Raw genomic sequence first — 20,731 nt, 5'->3', positions numbered from 1 at the left:
ATAATAAAAAGAGTTACCATTATTCATCACCTACTATGTGGCATGAACCATGCCGAATAATTACTTTAATGTATTTTCTCACTTATTCCTCAAAATAATCATATTGGTATTTTTATTTCCATTTCCAAGGCGACTGCTAAACTAAAGGACAATAAATGAACCTACAGTTCTGTAGCTACTTAGTTAAAGAATTAAAATTTAAAATAAGGATTCCGATTACAAGTCAGACACTCTTCTACTCTTGAGACTGGTTCTTTCACATCCTGCTACTTCTTATGTAAGTGTCTGTTTTTCTAACATAGCTAAAGAGAAAAGTAAGTGTGTGCACGGTCTCTCCAGCTCTTAACAGAGTTACTAGGTGTTACCATCTTTCTTTTGTATTACACTTTTTGTCTCCTACAATTCTAAAATAATTTAGGAAGTTAACGAGGAATATTACTATGCATCCTGGATTGCCATCCTCTGAAATGGGGTCATCTCTAGGGTAAAATGAAACATCTGTTTGAATAGCTACGCAGATTTCTAAATTTGAAGTCTAATATATTTTCAAAAGTAGCATTGGGTGTAATGCAGTATTGCCAGTGTCTTAGTTTATTTGGGTTGCTATAACAAAGATATTGTAGCTTATATCTGTGGTATAACAAAAATACCATAGCTTATACTGGGTAGCTTATAAAGAACAGAAATTTATTTCTCACAGTTCTGGAGGCTGGGAAGTTCAAGATTAACACATTGGGAGATTTTGTTTCTGCTGAGGCACACTTTCTAGTTCATAGACAGCACTTTCTAGCTATAACATTGTATGGTGGAAGGAAGGGGCTAGGAAGCTATATGGGGTGTCTGTTATAACCACCTCCCAAAGGCCCCACCTCCACATACCATCAGATTGGGCATTAGGTTTGAACATATGAATTTTGAGGGACATACACATTCAGATCATAGCATCTGTGTACCTTGCTGCCTCATCTTTTACTTTACACCTTTATTTGCTCATTTTTCCCTAAAAAGATACTATCACTCAACAAAGTGTACCCCAGCTTCTGCTGTGCTGAGTGTGGAGGCTCACGGGGTGATGTCTGAGGTCCCATCCCACTTACCTTTTTGGAATCACAGACCATCAGAACTCAAGCAGATTGTGGCAGGGACCAGTCTATCCCCTCCTTTTATAGATGAGTTGAGTGGCGCCCAGAAGGGAGAAGAAAGGCCCAGGTTTTAGGGCAAGTTAATGGTAGAAGTTAACGGTAGAAGCAGGACTAAATCCAGGTCTTACATTACTAGCCATGTGCTGTTTTCCATGTGTAGGAAACATATTGGGAAAGTTTGTGGATTTCTAGACCTGTTTTTCTACTTACAAAAATGGAAAATGTGGCCCCCTGGGACTTTTCAATAACGTTTGTAGAGAACTGTTGAGTTGGTGCTAGTTAAGTGTGACACCTTAGAACTTGGTGTCTTGGAGCTTTGTCTCATATGCTATTTATATCCACTTAAGAAAGTTGCAGGAAGACAATTCTATCTCTATGTAACTTTAATAAATAGAATTTTAGTTTCATATAATTAAATTTTAATGTAATGAATAGAATCTGATTACTACTAATTCTGTTTTACCATGCTTATCCCAATCGCTTTTATTAGAAGATGCAATAGTACAAAACTTTATTGATTAAATTGTATCACAGTCATTTTTTAAACCTTTCAATAGCTCTCTGTTGCCTTCAAGATGAGACACAGATTCTGTAGCAATATGTTCTGTTTCCTAGTGGTATATCACCAGAGCAATGAGGAATGAGGAGTAAGGAATGGAGAGCTAGGTAAAATGTATGAATAGATAAAAACAGAGGTATAGAAAGATTGGAGATGGCTGGTGGCATAGTGGTTAAGTTCGCACGCTCCGCTTCAGCAGGCCAGGGTTCACAGGTTTGGATCCCAGGTGCGGGCCTACATGCCACTCATCAAGCCATGCTGTAGCGGCATCCCACATACAAAACAGAAGAAGATTGGCACAGATGTTAGCTCAGGGACCATCTTCCTCAAGCAAAAAGAGGAAGATTGGCAACAGATGTTAGCTCAGGGCCAAACTTCCTCACAAAAAAATAAATAAATAAAGGTATAGAAACAAAGGAAAATAAATACTTGGTAGAAAATTTAGTAATAGATCATGTTTCATCCCTTTACCAGTCTCCTTACTTAGCATTTAAAAATTACATATGTGTAGGGCGGCCTGGTGGTGCAGCAGTTGTTTGCACATTTCACTTCGGCGGCCCGGGGTTCGCCGGTTCAGATCCCTGATGCGGACCTACGCACCACTTGTCAAGCCATGCTATGGCAGCCGTCCCACATATAAAGTAGAGGAAGATGGGCACAGGTGTTAGCTCAGGGCCAGGCTTCCTCAGCAAAAAGAGGAGGATTGATGCTGGATGTTAGCTCATGGCTAATCTTCCTCAAAGAAAAATAAAATTACATATATGTAGGGGCCAGCCCTGTGGCCCAGTGGTTAAGTTCATGTGCTTTGCTTTGGTGGCTCAGGGTTTTCCCAGTTCAGATCCTGGGTGCAGACCTAGCACCGCTCATCAAACCATGCTGAGGCGGCATCTCACATAGCACAAGTAGAAGGACCCACAACTAAAGTATACAACTATGTACTGGGGGGTTTTCGGGAGAAGGAAAGAAAAGGAAGGTTGGCAACAGATGTTAGCTCAGGTGCCAATCTTTAAAAAATATGTATATATGTGTGCGTGTATATATATATACAAAATTATAAATATACTGGAGGTGAGTCGTTACAGAGAACAAAGATGGCCATTTATGGACTCTCCTCCCCTGGCATGTGATTCAGATTACATATGTTCAAGAGATAGGCAAATTCATTTCTCCACTGGATTTTCCCTAAGCTTTGGTTGTTTTTAAAGATGACTTGCAGGTTAATGAATACTCCAACAATGAGTTGCAAGTTCTGCGTTTAATTTAATCTTTGAAGCCAAAGAAGCACAAGGGGTGAACTAATTAAATAAATTATTTATGTGGCTATCAGATGCTGCAGCGTCTAATACATATATTAAAGGCAGTGCCTGCTGTGAAATTACCTGGCGGAGGAGATCCTGAGGCAAGTTCGGTGTCCCGCCTTTCAGCTCACATGTATTCTTGGCAGGCTGCACCAGATGTTTTGCAAGCAGCACTACCTGGTGAAGAAAATTCTCATTAGCATCACAAAGAATTCTGTATTTTGATGCTACTTCTGTGGCTACAAAGAGAATTATGAGGCTTTTATCCTATGCAATAAACCACTGAGCGAAACTCTTATGGTTCTAAAGAATCCTGTTTTATTTGAAAATAAAGGTTGGATGAAGAGGATGAGGGGAAGTGGGCAGTGAAGCCAGACAGAAGAAATGCCTGCCTTATAATTGGGGGCATTTGGGGGAAAGCATTAATATTCCTTAATGAAGTTTTTATAAATCATTTGATCTTACCTAAACAAGTAAGTTTAAAGGCGGGCGGATGAGGAAGGTCTGAAGAAGGAACTAAAGAATCTCAGATTAAGAAGATCAGAGCGGAGCGCAAATGCCATCACTGATCAGGAATGTGACCGCGGTCCACTCCCTCAGCAGTCTGAGCTTCTGTTTATGCATATGTAGATCAGGCATGTAGTAGTATTAATGATAATGAATAACTAACTTACGGAGTGGTTGTGAGGATTGAATGAGAAGCAAACTATACATATTTGTTTTTATTTGTTCTTCTTCTTTTAAAACAAAGCCTAAAATATGATCTTTAATTGAAAACTTAAATCTTATATTGAAGAGACTATTGATCTTAGAACCAAGAAGCTCGAGCTATATTTTGGCTTAAGCCACCAATAACTATGTGACCTAAGGTATGCTTTGTCTTTTTCAGTCTTCAATTTCATAATCTTTAAAATGAGAGCATTGGCCTGGATGATTCTTAGGGTTCCTTCCATTCCAGTTCTTATGTTCAGTGATTCTCCATCAAAATGTTTGTAATGAAAGTCTACCACTTTCATTTTCCAAATAATCCTAAGGAACAAAAAGGTTGAGCTGTTAGCCCGGGCCCTCTCAATAAGCTAACAGCAGTTATACATTAAAATGCAAAACCCTGGAATTTAGTGACAATGCTGCGTTAAGTTCTAGATACACACTTACACAGTGGCTCCCTGAGATTGAGTAGTCTGAAAAGAAAATCAGAGGTTGGCATTTTATGGATACTGCCTGTATAAATCTTTTAAAGGCTTACACACATTTTACTGGCTCTAGGAGAATTGGTTAGCAAAGCCACACACACTTTAATTACACAGATTATGCAACAGGGGGCTCTCTAACAAAGAAGAAAATTAGTGAGACACACATTTAGGCCTGATTCTGCTTCAGAAGCAGAATAAGTCTTGCTTGCAATTTTCAAGGAAGTAGAAGTGAGATGCTGTGCTATTATTCCAGGGCTCAGTTAGGATTATAAACGCAGGGGAATGTCAGTATTGAGGATTACTTTTTGATGATTCCAGGACAACAATGTGACATTGGACGGTTAGCGTTCTGTCTGACAAAGGGAGCCAGAACACAAATCCTGGTAAGGCATTCCGAGCAAGCTCAGACCTGCCAGCATCCTCTCCTTGGTGAATTTCTGGGTTGAACGATAAGGGTGGATGGAGAGAGGAAGATTTGTTCAATGGGTCAGAGGAAACTGTCAGACCTAGAAAGGGTCAGTAGACCCAATGCGGTAGAGCAGAGAGGACATCTCTTCGGAAGTCAACAGATTTAAGTCCTAGTTTCATCACTTATTAGCTTTGATCCTGCCTAATTGAATTTACTCCTCTTTCAATGTTTTATTCTGTAATAGTGTAATAATAATATCTATGATGCTTATCTCACAGGATTATTGTGAGGATTAAATGCGTGAAAACACTTAAATCATAAGATGTGATGTGACCTTTTCTCAGTCTAATCTCCCAGTTCATGCACATCCTCAGCTATTTACAAGAAGAAAGCATGGGCCTGCTCCCAACCTCTCTTAGTGGACAGCATCCTTCATATCAGGTTTTCCCACCCTGCCCAGCTGTGTCTTTTCTTTTCATATAGGACAATAAAGAAGAGCTATAACAACCATTGCCATCACCAGCACACCACCACTTCCTTCTCCCTCACTACCACCAGAACCACATAACTGGGAGGCGACTGATCTGTTAGTAAGAGGCTGGATCCAGACTTCCTGTATTCAAATCCTGGTCATTCCATTGACTAGCTGGATAATCTTAGCCAAGTTGCTTAACTTTTTTGTTCCTCCATTTCCTCACTGATAATAATAATACCGGCTTCATAGACTTGTTCTGAGAATTAAATAATTGATACATATAAAGTGCTTAGACCAGTTCCTGGTAAAAATTAGCACTCAAAACTTTGCTTTAATTATTTGCTTTAATTATTATTGCCTTTATCCAGAGTTGTAAAGGAGTGCTTTGTGGTGAAAGATAACCAGTTGAATTTAGTTCCTCTGGGGACTGAAGGCATCTAGCCATGGGCCAGGGGATGAAGAATAACCAATCACTCTTTTTATTTTAGTTAACTACCCTGAAGTTACTTTGGAAGATAAAAGGAGTATCCTAGTTTGTTTTATATTAAGTAATATGATGTGGTGATCATTATAGTTAGAGTCATAGAATTTTAGAGAGGGAAGAGACCATAGCAATCACCCAGTGAATCTCATTTTAAGATGAGAAAAGGAGACCTAGAGAGAAGGAATAATTTGTCCCATTTACTCCATACTGAGTAAATAGCATAAGAGTGAGATTTCAACTCAGGCTAGGAGTAGGCCTATTAGAACTTATTGTTTCTGTTGACTCTCCGCACTGCAGAATTCTCTCTTTCTTTTCTCTCAATTGTTACAAAACTGCTTATTAACAGTCATCTAAGATTTCCTGATCTGTATGGATATTGTTGACAGGAAAAAAGAAAAAACAACCTCTGAAGTCCAACTAAGATGATAACAGCTTTATTTTGTTTTGTGCCGTCTTCACGGTTAACAGACCACTTCATCATTTCTTATTCCTCCCCCACTACCATTCAACAGAGACAGAGGGACCCAGTTTGAACAAAGATTGGGAGAAATCAGCAGCTTCAAAGAGTACCGTTGGGATTACAGTCATTTATTCTCATGACAGTCTTTCCTACAGCTGCGAATGTCCTTTCTTTTGCAAGTAAGTGGTCACATTGAAAATATTTGGGCACTTTAGATTATATACTCTTTTTTTCTTGCTGTTTAGAATCCTTAAAACTGAATGTCACTCTTGGTTCCAGGACCTTTCCAAAAGTAACTTTCCATTCAAAGACTTAAAACATAAAGATCATCAGTTATTCTTTTAAAAATTTCTCATTTTACAGATGAGTAAACTAATACACAGAAGTTAAATGACCTTTCTATGGTCACACAACTTTCTTCTCAAAAATGCTTCCTAGTGGACACATACTTACTCTCTAATTTTGAAGACAATACCGTGTAGATATTAAGTTAAAAATCGTCGACCAGGAGATGGGAAGGTTGCCTTTCCAACTTCCTGACTTCATGAACGTGACAACTGTTGATCCGCCATCAAACAGCTCCCCACCTTCCTCATTGTTCTTTGGATCAGTTAGTTGAGTAATCACTTTGTAAGAATTTTTCTCAGTTTGAAGTAAGTTTTCTCAAATGAGTTTTTCAGAGTTGTGATTCTCATTTTTATTCCTAAAAAAAGAAATCAAAGATATTATGTTAAAAGCTGAGAAGGTGTACATAGGTTTCAATATTTCCTTCTGTCTACCATAAACGGAGTCTCCAGATTTCTCTATGATTACTGGTAGCAGAAATGGTAGATCTTGTGGCAGACAACTGCAGCTTCAGGCCAAAGTAAGTATTTGCTCTTCACACTCTCCATTGTGAGCCTAATGGTCTACCTGGAGAAGACCTTCTGAGCAGAGAACCATCATAGAGCTCCTAATACTATTCTTTGCCCTCCTAATCATTTTCCTTTGGGTCTCTTCACCATTAATCTCATTAGCTTTTGGTTACTTTAAAGTCTCTTATCTCAATGTGGGATTTTTTTCCTGCACAGAAATTGGAAGGGTCAATGGCCACTCTCCACAAGATCCACTGTGGGTTTGACTCTCAACCTAGGGGCTGTTTATACTGGCCTTTCCTGGGGAGCTTTCCTCACTTACATTTTAATAGGCTCATTTGTTTTCTGTTCCTTGTCTAGAATGCCACAACTCAGAGGAATATTATCATTTAACCTTTCAACTGTGCATTAAGAAGCAACCTCTTTAATCAGCTATGCCAGCAAAGCTCATTAATACTATATGAAAGAAGTATTAGCCCTGTGCTTTCTTCACAGGGTTATCTTGACATGCTTCCTTTGACTCTTTCCTTGAATCTTGCTCCATTCTACTGTCATTTTTTTCCTGCTAGCAATCAGTTTCACCATTCATTCATCCTTACAGTTTTTACTTTCTAAAAAAAATAAATAAAATAAAAGTTTCCCAAGAATTGCCGTGGATGCAGCCGAAAGTGATTTTGACTCATTCTCCACCCCAGCAATGCTAACTGCAACCATTTTATAGAGTATCCATCTCAGCTCTTGGAACCCTCCTCCTGTGGCCTTGCTACTAATTTTGACTTGAATGTCTCTGATGATGGGAAACTCACTTCCCCATTTTGTGAAGCAGGCTATTTCATGGTCAGTCCTCACTTCCTTTCATATAACTGCTTAACTGAATCCAAATTTGTCTCTAGATGCACAGGATGCTTCTTTATTTTTTCAATAAGAACTTTTCAGATGCTTGAACATAGACATCACTCTCCTCAATTTTTCTTTCCCTAGCTCTCGTTATTAAAGTAGTACTTCAAATGAGGCCATGATCACTGGGGAGCAAATAGCATGGGTGCCTCTGACTTAGATTCTGAGTGGCCTTAATTCATGGATTAGCTTAACTTTTTAACACTTCAAGAATATGAATGATCCCCTTATAAATTCATATTGTGGGTTCAGCACCAAAAAACAGTCATGAAGAGAGCTTTGGATCTGGAGTCAGGTAAACTATGTGAACTTTTGACCAGACCTGTACTTCAGACAATTAATGCATCTTTCTGACCTCCAGTTTTCTCATGGTACATGTGGATAACAATGTTGGCCTTATGGGGTTATGGTGAGGATTAAGTAAAATAACCTGCAAAGAGCCCAGTACTGTACCTGGTACATTGCAGGTGGCTAATAAATCTTATATTCCCTTTCCTTTCCTCTCCTATCCCTCCTTTTCCTCAAATACTTTTAACCTATAGGTGGTCTAGTGGTTAAGATTCCGTACTTTCACTGCCGTGGCCCAGGTTCATTTTGAGTCAGGGAACCACACAGCCTGTCTGTCAGCTGTCATAATGTGGCGGCTGTGTGTTGTTGTGATGCTGAAAGCTATGCCACTGGTATTTCAAATACCAGCAGGGTCACCCATGGTAGACAGGTTTCAGCGGAGCTTCCAGACTAAGATAGACCAGGAAGAAAGGCCTAGCCACTCACTTCTGAACAATTTGGCAACGAAAACCCTATGAATAGCAGCGGAGTATTGTCTGATAGAGCACGGAAGGTGAGAGGATGGCACAAAAAGACCGGGCAGGGTTCCGCTCTGCTGTACACAAGGTCACTAGGAGTCAGAGTTGACTTGAGGGTACTAGCAACAACAAATACCTTGAATACAGAATTTTCAGTTGTCCTTTTTGCATGATTTGAACTAAAAGGCCTAAGATGTGCCTGAAATAAAAATTGGGGCTAATTTAAGACTTCACTGAAGGCCAGTGTGTAACAGAGGAAATTACAACATGGAGAGTAATCTGCGACTGACATCTAGACAGCTTGATAAAGTTCACTCTCTGGAGTCCACAGCTCCAGGCCAGTATCTTAGCAGCCCCTGTGAGATTGTTTTTCTGTATAGTTTCTGGCCTGATTCTGTTTGGTAAGGGATTTCTTCCTCTGACAGTCAGAACAACCTTAAGCATGGATGGATTACTCAAAATGCAGGTACAAGAGAGAAACGCATACATTCTTCCTTGACTTTTAAATGCACCTAACCAGGCCCAGGTCTCTTTTTTATCTGATGCCTGAAACTATGACTTTCTACTCACTTTAGGGGATCACCCTTCCCCTAGGATTTTATCAGGACAGCATCATCAAAAAATGGGAGTTCAACATCTGTGCTAGATGTACAAAGAGGATAAGGGAAGCACATTCCCAGATTAAGACCATGTGCTTTCCACCATATTTATCAGACATTTGTTTCTTTTTTATTATAGTCACCGCTTAAATGATGCTATCAGAGACTAAAGGTGATACCACTATTAATAAAAGCACGCCTAAGGTTTTGCTTAAGGTGAAATTTGAGATTGTTCTTACTCATCCTGAGCATTTATTACTTTCCAGACAAAATTAAATCAACAGATGTTTACATAGTATCTACTATAGTGAAGTACCATACTAGATCCTTACAGGTACAAAAATGTAACTCACCATTCTCACTCCCAAATCCTATTTCTAATCTTATACACAGATCATATTTATAATATTTTTTATCATTAAATCCACTTATTTTAGCATAAAGTCAACATTCTTTCCCTGAATTTTGTCCTCAGCAAATAATAAATGCTTCTGGTTACTTATCTTTTAAAGGCCAGCTATGGCTATTTCCTTGTCTTGTTCTTTTTAGACGTGAGTGGAAGAACTGTCAAAATGATGAGAAAGAAAACTGCCTCTTCTCCATTGCTGTGCTCCTAGTATACTCAATCAACCAGAGACAATTTTCTAGCTTACTTTTAAAGAAGTCTTTTCTTATGGTCTCTAGCTGATTGCAATATGCATACATGATCTAGAATGGGCTGATAACCTCATGAGATCCCTTCTTGCTAACAATACAAGTTGAAATATTAATATCCCATCCAAAACATTGCAAAAATATTATTGCTCCTTCTTGCTCCAAATACTGTTTAAAGAAATATCTTTATACAATCATCTTATCCCTTTCTGGATATGTGAGCACCAAAATGCATATTTATCTCTATCTATCTATCTGACTATCTATCTGACTATCTGTCTATCTATCTAGCTAGCTAGCTATCTATTTATTCTGGCTTAGATTTCATAAACACACAGCCATCTACACCAATGTCCCCTTGATTTTCTGTTGCATATACTGGGTTAGTGGGCAAAATAAGGCAAAGGGACTATAGTTTTATGTGCAAATGATTGTCAAGTGAATAGCTGAGAACTTTACTAAGTGCTTTCATAGACTACCTTGGAATTCTTGAACATTTTCTTGTTTGCCTCCCAGTATTATGAAAGGAAGCTCACCAAATGTGTTTTATTTTTGTTTTGAGCTGTTTTGCTTAGCTTAACTATGTGAATTTAGAGATTTTTTAGATGAAAGATGCTATATTTCACCCATCCATCCATCCATCTACTCATCTGCCCATCCATTTATTCATTCATTTATTCATTCACTCATTCATACTTTTCCTTGTTTCACAAACCAGTGCTATCTTTTCAATATATTATTTTAACTAATCTAGATCCTATATAGTAGTCATTTTGCAGGCAAATAAACTTAGGCTCAGACAGACTAAGTAACTTTATGAAAGGACAAATTGTTGACTTTAAATTGCATACTGTTTCTACTTGGCATTTTAGTTTTAGAGAATTCTAAAAAGTTAGGACCAGAAATGACCTTACTGGTCACCTTGTCCGAACTCCCATTTGATCCCTTGACAGTTTTCCCTAATCAGTGTTTATATTTCAGTTATTTTCAATAAAATCTTATTCAATATCAAATACCTACAAGCACGGGATCAGTGGGGCCTTTGACTAATTGTTATTTTCACAGCACCCAGTGCTATGTGCATGCAGAGGACAAAAATGAATTTATTATAATTTTAATAATATAGTTTGAGTATCAGTCATGTACTGGGTGCTGCAAGAGACTGCTATGTCAACAAGATCCATTCCCTGAAAATTTGGAATCTAAAATTAGAAATGAGAGCAACTAGGCCTGGTCCATGAAGAAAGCAGCTCAGTAAAGATGGGTGACAGCATGAATATTAGGATCATCAAACCATTTTAAGGCCATTTTGATCATATTCTGAGGCTTTAAAAATTGACTACTCATTTTATCTGATGTCTATGGTCTCTTTTTTTCCTTATTGGTTATATTCTTTTTCTTCTGTGAATGTGAATGTGTGTGTGTGTGAGAGAGAGAGAGAGAGAGAGAAAGAGAGAGAGAGGGATCAGAACTGAAACTATAGGCCTAAATATGGGGTTGGGCTTGGTCAGAGTAGAACTTCAGGTACCATGTACACCTTTCATGCTGTCAAATTTTAATGGATTGAATTTCGGCAGATAATTTTAGAGAGTATTGATAAAGCAAAATGATCAACTTGTAAATATGGACGCTACCCTGGAGTTAGCTGAGTTTGTTTCTTGATATAAGGATAGATGTTCCATTTTTGACTTAAAAAGATAGATGGAAGGATTAATTAATTCATTAACAAATTCATTCAAGTATTTATTGAGCATCTACTATATACTAAACGCTATTTTAGACACTGGAGATAGGAAAGTAAAATAGACAATCTCCCTGTCCTTACAGGTTTTACATTGTAACGGGGATCTTCTAGCTACATTTCTCTTCTAGAAGGAAGGGGTATCACTGTGTCAGTGACAGTGGAAATTAGAGAGGGCTAAAATGATGGGGAATCAGTTCAGGCAGTTTTCTAACATCCTTAATCCAGCTGGGAAGGAAAATATGTAAGTGCCAACCATGTGGTTCAAGCCAAACGAATGTACATTTTTGAGGAATGGAAATGGAAGAAACGTAAATTTATCTTCTTATAAATTTCTCTAATTCTTGTTTTGATTGTTTCCCTATGAAGCTCAACTTGAATTACTAAACTAAGGAGGAGAGTGTTTGGAGGCCACACTCTCAGAACCAAAGGGTACTCTCTCATGGCTAAGAGTGGGAAAACCACCACCTTAGCTCCCTAGCCCAGAGAGAGGTAAAAGCTGCAGAGGGAGAAGATTTGAGACACTTACATCCCCCTCCCTTCCAACATCAAATGATCTCTTCAAGGTCATTTACAAGAGGTGAAACCCTGCGAGGGGGGCACTAGAGGTTAGTGACTGAAAGGACATTTAACATTCCATCTTTTCTCTATGTGACCTTAGTTAGGACATGAGAGACATAGAGGTCAGAAGGTCTGGATTAAACTCATAAATCTTCATTCATCTGTTGTATGACCTTGGCAGATTACATCACTTCTGGAGTCTCACTTTGTAAAACTGGGGTATTATTATCTCCTTAACTTTCCTCACAAGATTGTTGAGAGTCTCAGTGAGATAATATATGGGAAGATGATTCCTAAACAGTAAAAGCCTATATAAATGCAAATGATAATTACATTCTTATTTATTAATTTTATTACATGGTTATAATTATTTATGGTGTCATGTTTTTATTGCCATACAGTGTAACACAGAGGATAAAAGAGGAGCTCTGGAAATAAATTACATGGATTACATTTGAACTCTGCTAATTCCTAACTGGGTGACCTTGATTAAGCAACCTAACCCCTCTGTGTCCCAGTTTCTTCATTTGTTAAAATGAGGATAACGACAGAGCTTACCTCATAGAGTTGTTATAAAGATCCAGTGTGTCAACAATTGCAGTGCACTTAGAGCTGCGCAGGCTCACATTAGTTATATCTTAATTTCTTGTCAAAATAGACATTCTCCAAAACATTGATAATTTCTCTACTTGGGCAATAAAGATACCACCCTTAATCTGTGTCATAAAGAAGAATTAAATCTATTGTCTTTCCTATTTTGAAAGATAACCAAAACCAGACAAACATATAACACACAGTAATTTAGTTGTTGAACTCTTGAATAAAGCACCATAAATGAATTTGCTGTACAAAGGAATTCACAAATTATTAGAAAGTAATTGTTTATATTGCTTTTGCCAACCTATGTTAACTGACAACCTGGCAGAGAAAAGTAAATGGAAGTCCAGCTACTGTATGGGACAGAATTCACGGAGAAGAGGTCTTCTGGTTGTCAATCTGGCTGTGTCAGAGCCCACTGAGCTCATAGTCACCAAGCTTTGAGTCAGGGGCCTGATCTCAGAGCAGGATGATGTATGAGCAGAGCTGGGCTCCTTTGTGTTCCCAACAGACAAGGACATTGACAATATTCCACTAATGAAAATTTTGTTTGCCATTACAATGTCAAGGTTAATCATTCATTTCAAGTAGACTTCCAGCCTTCGTTAAATACATTATGTCCAGGAGTGAATGATGACGTGTATGAATCACAAGGTAAGTTTTTCTGTTTGGGAACGTCTGAATTTTAGAGTAGGGACTTGATTTAAATGGATATTTTAATGACGGCATGCTCAGTCTAACACTTTACATTATTATCACATCTTCTTTGAGCTCTGCAGCAGCCCAGTTGGATCAGTACTGCTAGTGTCATTACCACTGATCTATTTTGCAGATGTGGTTTAGCGATTGAATAACTTGTCCAGTAGCATACAGCTAGTGGGTGATTAAGACAAAAGCCCAATTAGACCATGATGTTACCAACTGTAAGCTTGTTGAGGGCAGGGAGAATATAGAGGTGTGTAGAGTTCCCCTTGGTAATGGAAACAGAGCCTCGGATGCAATCTGTGCTCAGTTCAAGGTGTCAGGTGAATGGCTGCAATAGTCCTAATAGTTTGATTTGGGAGTTGGAAGACTTGGCCTATGAATAAGGGAAAGACTATTCAACGTTCTGTGTTTTTTGCCTTTTGAAATATGAAGATGATTAAGACTGTGCATGTTTTATTTGTTTGACTGGAGGTCAGAAGTATAAATATAACTATGTAATTATCTTTTCAGTGTGTATCTGACAACTTTCTCCAAAGTAATTAAAACTGCTTCCACCCATGATGTCTTCAGAATTACAAAGGGAAATTCTCAAGTTGTTCAAAGAAAGATAGCTAAAAATCAAGATTTTGTTATCCATGAGATAGTGCCATTTAAAATAACCTGATTGCTTTACCTAAATCATCAGTAGGTTGATTTAATCTCATTCCTGACCCCAAAATGCAAAGATCCTGGAAGTGTCCTAGTAACTACGGAGGAAGACTTAGGAGATTTAGTGGTGAGGTAGGAAGGTTATGAACTTCTGAATATCAAAAAATTAACTTAAGTATTGCTTCTGATCTCAACAGCTGTGTGAGACTTCTCACGTTTTCCTATACTTACCTCTTCTCATTGGAGAAATGGAGTCAGTGATGCTGATGATGACTTACAGGGATAAACAGCTAAAAAGCACTCTGACAATAGCTGCAGGATTGCAAAGGAAAAAATAAGGTCTTTGTTGTCTAATTAAATAAAAAACATCCCATTCTTTTAATAGAGATCTAAAGACAGGTATAATGTTGCTGTCGGAAAGCTGACATTTATTGTTTTCGTTTTGTTCCTCAAATGCTTAACTTGATGCTGTCATGTCAAGACAGAGGGGAGTACTTCAAACAGCATTTGCTATCTTCTTTTTTTCTCTTCTCCGTCACCTTCTTCTAGCCTATGGTGCTACATTTGTTAGTTACCTTCTGCATCAAAATACCATCAGCCGTGGCCGAGTGGTTAAGTTCATGCACTCCACTTTGGCAGCCTAGGGTTTCGCAGCTTTGGATCCTGGGTGCAGACATGGCACCGCTCACAAGCCATGCTGAGGCAGCATTCCACATAGCACAACCAGAAGGACCCACAACTAGAATATACAGCTATGTACTGGAGGGCTTTGGGGAGAAGAAGAAGAAGATAAAAAAGATTGGCAACAGATGTTAGCTCAGGTGCCAATCTTTAAAAAGAAAAACCTTCATTTCTCATAAACCCACAGAAAAAAATCAACACACTCAAAGATTAAAGAACACACCTTCTCTTTCCAGGCCTTTTTTTGGGCAGAAGACTGCAATTTCAGAGAAATGTGCTACATTTTGAGAGTCTTGGGTTTATTTCTCCCTTCTAGTATTATCTACACTTTATATATATATGAAACTTTCAAACTTTGACAACTGAAAGACTTGGTAAAAACTCAAATTCCTGGGATATACTCATTGAGATTTCTGCTTCACGTTCTGAGAAACCATCAGGAATCTGCATTTTCAAAAAGCATCTTAGAAGAATATCATGCATTTTCTTAAAAAAAAACAAAACAACAGTGTCATCATCTCTTTTACTCATTTGGCATTTTCCAGTTTTCCAAATGCTTGCACATACATATTCAGTTCTGTGAGGTAGATGGGAATGATTATGCCCATTTTGAGGATAAGAGGCTCAAATTTAGCAGTGATTTCCTCAGGGCCTCACTGTACACCCTCCCTCTTGCCCATTTCTCTGAATTCCTTGCCTTAGCTGAACTTTTTCTTTCTGAGTGTTGAACTGCAAAAGGCAAGGAGCCCTCAAAGCCAGCCAGTACTATCTGTGCCTACCTTGCTCCAGAACGAGACAAGTCTTCTGGTAGTCAAGGAAGGAAAATAGCTGTATCTGTGGAATGTGAACATTTCCATAATTGATAGTGTTACCAATTGATCTGAAGTAATTCTTCTTTTCCCATCCAGATGCACTTTTGAAAATGTATTTGGCTGGCTTCACTTTTGAAGAAGAAGAGTGTGTGTGTGTGTGTGTGTATGTGTGTGTGTGTGTGTATCTTTTTCACCTGTCTTGTTCTGTATTCTTAGAAACCCAAGTTCACTGTCCTTATTCAGCTACACTGAACTGCTGCAGGAGATATGTGCTCTCCCCTCTCAGGGCACCGGGCCTATTTAATCCTCCTCCCATCTGTCTGCCCCAGAAGCCCCTGTCTGCCTGTGTTATGCCCAGGGCCACCATGAAAGGTCCAGGCCCCCCAACACAATTGGGTCGTTTGACACAGTGCCTGCTCTAAACAACCTCACAGGCCTCCATCCTGCCCATTGCCTAAGTGATTTTCTGCTAGGCCCACAGGTTTGTGCTCACATCTAGAGAATTCCTGGGGCTGCTCCAGGTCCCACATCTATTTTCAGTCGCTTCCAGGGCCTGCATGTTCCTTGACCTTTATTAGGCTCTTTCCAACATGCACCTGTCTCTGCTTGGAAATCGTGCATTTAATCTTTTGGCACTGCCCTTGATGCTTAGCCAGGTGTCTGTGACGGGGAGGGATTAGGGATATTTGCAGACAAGTTGAAGACAGACAGTGAGTATAACTAATAGCCACTTCAGACCTTAACATGAATGGAAGGTGATCACTCTTTTGAGATTTCCAAAATCTTTCATGCCGCATTTTAACTTGGGTGACATTATCTCCTCTGCTGAGTTCTCTGTAAAATCCAGCTGTCATCACCAGCACTCCTGGAGACCTGACTGCACTCCAAAGCTGGTTGTTGACTGCCCTTGCCCACAGTCACCCTCCTACCCCACCTCCATCCTTCTCTCTGTGCGAGGTACTCACTTGGTCCCTCATGTTGGCCTGCTTTGCAGCTTTCTGGATAGAACCAAGAAATCTGGGTTCCAAGGATGCAGAAACACTTCTTCCTGTTCCAAAATGAGCTGAAGGTGGGGGCCAACATGAGGGCCCAAGAGGTCATTGTTACTTTCTCCGGTGTCCACTGCCTTCCTTCCTAAACAGAGAATTCCAAGTGCTCCAGCTTATTGGAGACAGGGTGGACCGTGTTCTCGCAGCTCCCCCACCGCTAACCCTTTCTTTGTGCCCCGCCTTCTCTGTGCACCCAGGGTCCTTTAACCGCCCGGCCGGTGGTTTTCTCTTGGGGGAGGGACAGGACAGAACGGACCCGAGCTGCAGTTCCTTTGCTCTGCCTCTGAGAATTTCTCATCCAAACCTCAATCACGTAGGATTGCGTAGAGAGGAGAAAAGGGGAGAGACAGAAGACAGAGAAGGGGGAGAGGGGTGACAGGAGAGAGGGAGGAGAAGAGTCTGGGAACAGAGGGCGTGAGGGAGGGGAGGAGGACCCGCGCGCGCTGCGCCGCTCTGCGCTCCGGGAGCCCGGCCCCCAGCCTGGCGCCACCTGGGCGCTCTCGAGCTCTCGGCGGGGTGGGCGAGCAGTGCAGGAGGTACTCCGCGGCCGCCGGCTCTTCATCCCACCCGCCGTCTGGGTGGCGGTCTTCCCTGCCTGGAGTTTCCTGCGGAGCTAGCGCTCCAGCCGAGCGAGGCGGCCAGGCGGCGGCAGCTCGGCGCGCCCAGAGCCTCAGCTTATGAATGGGACTCTGCCCTGAGCGCCCCTTCCGGGGCGGCTGGGGGCGCCCCGCCAGCCGGTGGCTCTGAGTGGCCACCCGCGCAGCAAGTTGGGCGAGTTGGCTGCAACCCGCACCTGCTTCCTGGCCCCGGCCCCAGGGTCTGCGTCCGGCCCCGGGGGCCCCAGTTGCGCGCTCGGCTGCCTCCTGCCGTCGCCCCCGGCGGCCTCGGGGCCCCGCCTGCGCCCCCGGCGCCAGACCATGGTGGGCAGCTCCGGCCAGGAGCCGCAGCCGCCTCGAGCCCACGTCGCCCGCAGCCAGCCCCCGCCCCACCTGAGCCGACGCGCGGGGGTTCGCAGCGCGCGGGTCACTTCCTTCCTCGGCCGGGATGGGCGGCGCGGGACCGAGTAATCGGCCTCGCGTCCGGCCGGTAATCCCCATCTGATCTGCTGCCTGTGAGCTGCCGACTGCCGGGCCGCGCGAGCCTGGGGGCCCGGGCAGCGCGGCGATGACCTGATCCCGAGCCTTCCAGGGCACCCCCTCCTTCCCTCCTTTCCTCGCTCCGTCTGAGCCTGTGCGGAGACCGGCTCGGTGCGGCGGCCCGGGCAGACCATGGCGGGGAGCTCCAGTTAAAGGCGTGTGGGCGCCGAGCTGGAGAGGACACCTTCGGCATCGCTGCCTTTTGAGGGGGCTTATTTAAACTACTGAGTCATTCCAGATTTAGGATTCCCTAAATAATCACCAACTGTGCCGTCTTGTGCCAGAAAGCAAGCGGAAAGAGAAAGAGCGCCCGCTCTTGGGACCCCACGTATCCCCGGCGCTCGCCTCTCGCGGGTTTCTCCCGGAGGGGTGCTTGGTCCTCGAGGATCTCCCTCCCTCCCTCCCTCCTTCCTTCCCCGTCCCTCCTTCCCTCCCCCCTCCCTCGCCTCCCGCTCTCTTTGCAGCGCTGCCGGCCGGCGGGGAGTCGCGCGCACCGCAGCTGGAAACAGCTGCCCCCGCCCCGCTCCCCTACCCCGACTCCGGCTAACCGCTCCCACTTCGCGCCTCTCGGAATTCCAGAACTCGGGCGGCCAGCCCCTGGAGAACCGCAGCCGGTGCGATGCATTCCGTAGACCTTACCCAGCCGGGACGAACCTCCTAATCTCCAGAACTGCGGGCCGCAGGGAGTTAAATTGCTGCCTTCCTCTCCTCTCTTGCGGTTGGTGGCTTGTTTTCTAAAGGAACGTTTTATTCACTTTTTAGTATTTTCTACCGGGGTCACGCTACCCGCCTCGGTCCAGACTCTGCTTTGTAAACGGGTTTTATATGTATATATGTGTAGATATACTTTGGACACCTTACAACGCTTGCGCCTCTCCAACAGGGGCACGGCTTGTTGTTTTGGAAAGCCTTCTTCCCCTTCCACTTGGTACTCCGATCGCAGTGTGACCAAACTCCCCACTGCCCCTTGGACGCGGATCGCCTCGGGGTGCAAGTTTGGGGTGCAAGAGTCTAGTTAACAGGAAGGCCTGGGACCGCCCCGCCCCCGCCGCCAGAGGTTGGGGAAGTTTACATCTGGATTTTCACACATTTTGTCGCCACTGCCCAGACTCTGACTAACCTTGTGGGCGCCAGGTTTTCGGTACTGCAGCCTCCTCAAATATTAGCACTGCCTCCCCGCGTCTGCCCTGTCCCTCCCGGCCGCCGAGGTCCTGCCCTCGCCCCGGCGGAGTGCGATCCCGAGGGCGCAGTGGAACCCGGGGCCTGGGGCCCACGTTGAGCAGCTATGGCTGCGGCGATAGCCAGCTCCTTGATCCGGCAGAAGCGCCAGGCGAGGGAGTCCAACAGCGACCGGGTGTCGGCCTCCAAGCGCCGCTCCAGCCCCAGCAAAGACGGGCGCTCCCTGTGCGAGAGGCACGTCCTCGGGGTATTCAGCAAAGTGCGCTTCTGCAGCGGCCGCAAGAGGCCAGTGAGGCGGAGACCAGGTCAGTAGAAGCCCAGACGGTGGGCTCCCCAGAGGCTGATACCCTCCTCCCCTTCCGCAAAGCACCTGGGGGCACTGATGGATGGGAACCAGGATCCCTCTCTTCCATTCTGGCACCCCTTTTCCCTTAATTTCCAGACATCTCTCTCTCTCTCTCTCAGTTACCCTCTGTTAATAGCTTCTTGTCCCATATTCAGAAAAACACTTTATACCTTGATGAATCCATGGTTTGACTAGGATGAGAGGTACATGATGTTCCTGGTCCCACATAGCCTGTATAGTCCTTGAGGGCAGTGACCACCTCATTCTCTCTCTCTTTTTCATCCATCCATCTATCCATCCATCCATCCATCCATCCATCCATCCATCCACCTATCCATCCAACCATCCAATGCTTATACTGCCTACTAAGGACCTAAATATAAGCCTTCCTCCCTGTATCTCTCATAAAATTTAGCATAGTTCTTGACACATAGTAGACACCAGATGAACTTAAACATATTCTTTTTTTCTAACTCTTCCTCCAACAACACATGATCTTGCATCTTTCAGACATTCTAATTTCTCACCTCCCTATTTTCCTACCTGTCCTTTCACACACACCTTCTTTTCCTATTCTCTTCTTTCAACCACTCTCATGGTTTCCTAGAGCTCTTCTCATTAACTTTTCTGTCCTATTATTTCTATCGTTTGCACACTCACACTTACTTTTGGGATGTTAAGGGTGCAACATAGTATCTGCAGTTTGGCCTCAGAAAGTGTAAAGAAAACTTCAGATTGATCAGAGATTTTCTTGGCAGGGTCTTTCTGCAGCTGATTCTCTTCTTTGGCCCAAACTCAAATGGTTGGTCTTTCATGTGTCTCTATCTACAAAAGGAAATTGGATACCTTGAGTTTCAGAGTGATTAATTCCCAGCTCAGGCCAAGCCAGCTTGAGAGAATGAAAGAAGCATTGCCTAGGTCTGTGTTGCCACCAGCCTTTATTGATCCTCTGGGTGTGGTCCACAGAATTATGTGCAATCTGTAGATATTCTGTGCTTACTGTGGATGACTGAAAGGAAATACTGTCTAGAAAGAAAGCTTGCTCTGTGATCAGTTGGCTGGTTTAGGTTAGCTCCTAGCAACTCTGTAATGTTCTCCTAGGTTCCAGGAGTGGGGCATATGGGCTGGTGTCATTGGCTTAAGGAAACCGTTTGGAAAGTCTGGATGAGCGGAGCCAAAATTAGTGTAGAAATTTGGGTTTAAGTCTTGCAAAGAAGTCATCTCATCTCATCTGTCTATTGGGTTTTCATGACATTATTCACTCCATAATGGGCTCATTTTATTATTCTGTGATGTTGATAAAATAGTAAATTTCAGGAGTAAACAAAAATGACTATGATTCCCAAGGCAGGAGCTACGAAAGTCTCTGTTATTTTACATCCAATTAATATAGTCTGTTTATTTCATAAAGTGAAGATTTATGCAAAAACTAGAATTATCTCTGGG

The 20,731-nt window shown here is 42.4% G+C and overlaps 1 protein-coding gene and 1 long non-coding RNA gene across 4 annotated transcripts in view; one reads left to right on the top strand and one right to left on the bottom strand.

Annotated features, from left to right (window-relative positions):
• FGF12 (fibroblast growth factor 12) overlaps nt 1-20,731 on the top strand; it is a 504,561-nt gene that overhangs the window by 246,398 nt on the left and 237,432 nt on the right. The window contains exon 1 of one of the 3 annotated variants that reach the window (XM_001500259.7): nt 16,821-19,244. The exons of the other annotated variants lie outside the window; for them this stretch is intronic. Within the exon in view, the coding sequence (XP_001500309.1) occupies nt 19,046-19,244 (199 nt within the window). The 5' untranslated portion in view covers nt 16,821-19,045. Of the gene's footprint in view, nt 1-16,820; nt 19,245-20,731 lie in introns of those variants that run through there. 3 annotated transcript variants of the gene reach the window in all.
• LOC138918978 (uncharacterized) lies at nt 5,973-19,013 on the bottom strand. Its single transcript, XR_011428793.1, has 3 exons — nt 18,881-19,013; nt 18,400-18,494; nt 5,973-6,723 (listed from the first exon to the last, which is right to left on the bottom strand). It is a non-coding gene; the product is annotated as an uncharacterized lncRNA (long non-coding RNA).

The sequence above is a fragment of the Equus caballus genome, chromosome 19, assembly GCF_041296265.1.
Source record: "Equus caballus isolate H_3958 breed thoroughbred chromosome 19, TB-T2T, whole genome shotgun sequence".
Classification (NCBI taxonomy): Eukaryota; Metazoa; Chordata; class Mammalia; order Perissodactyla; family Equidae; genus Equus; species Equus caballus.
This window is presented reverse-complemented; position numbering and strand designations above follow the sequence as displayed.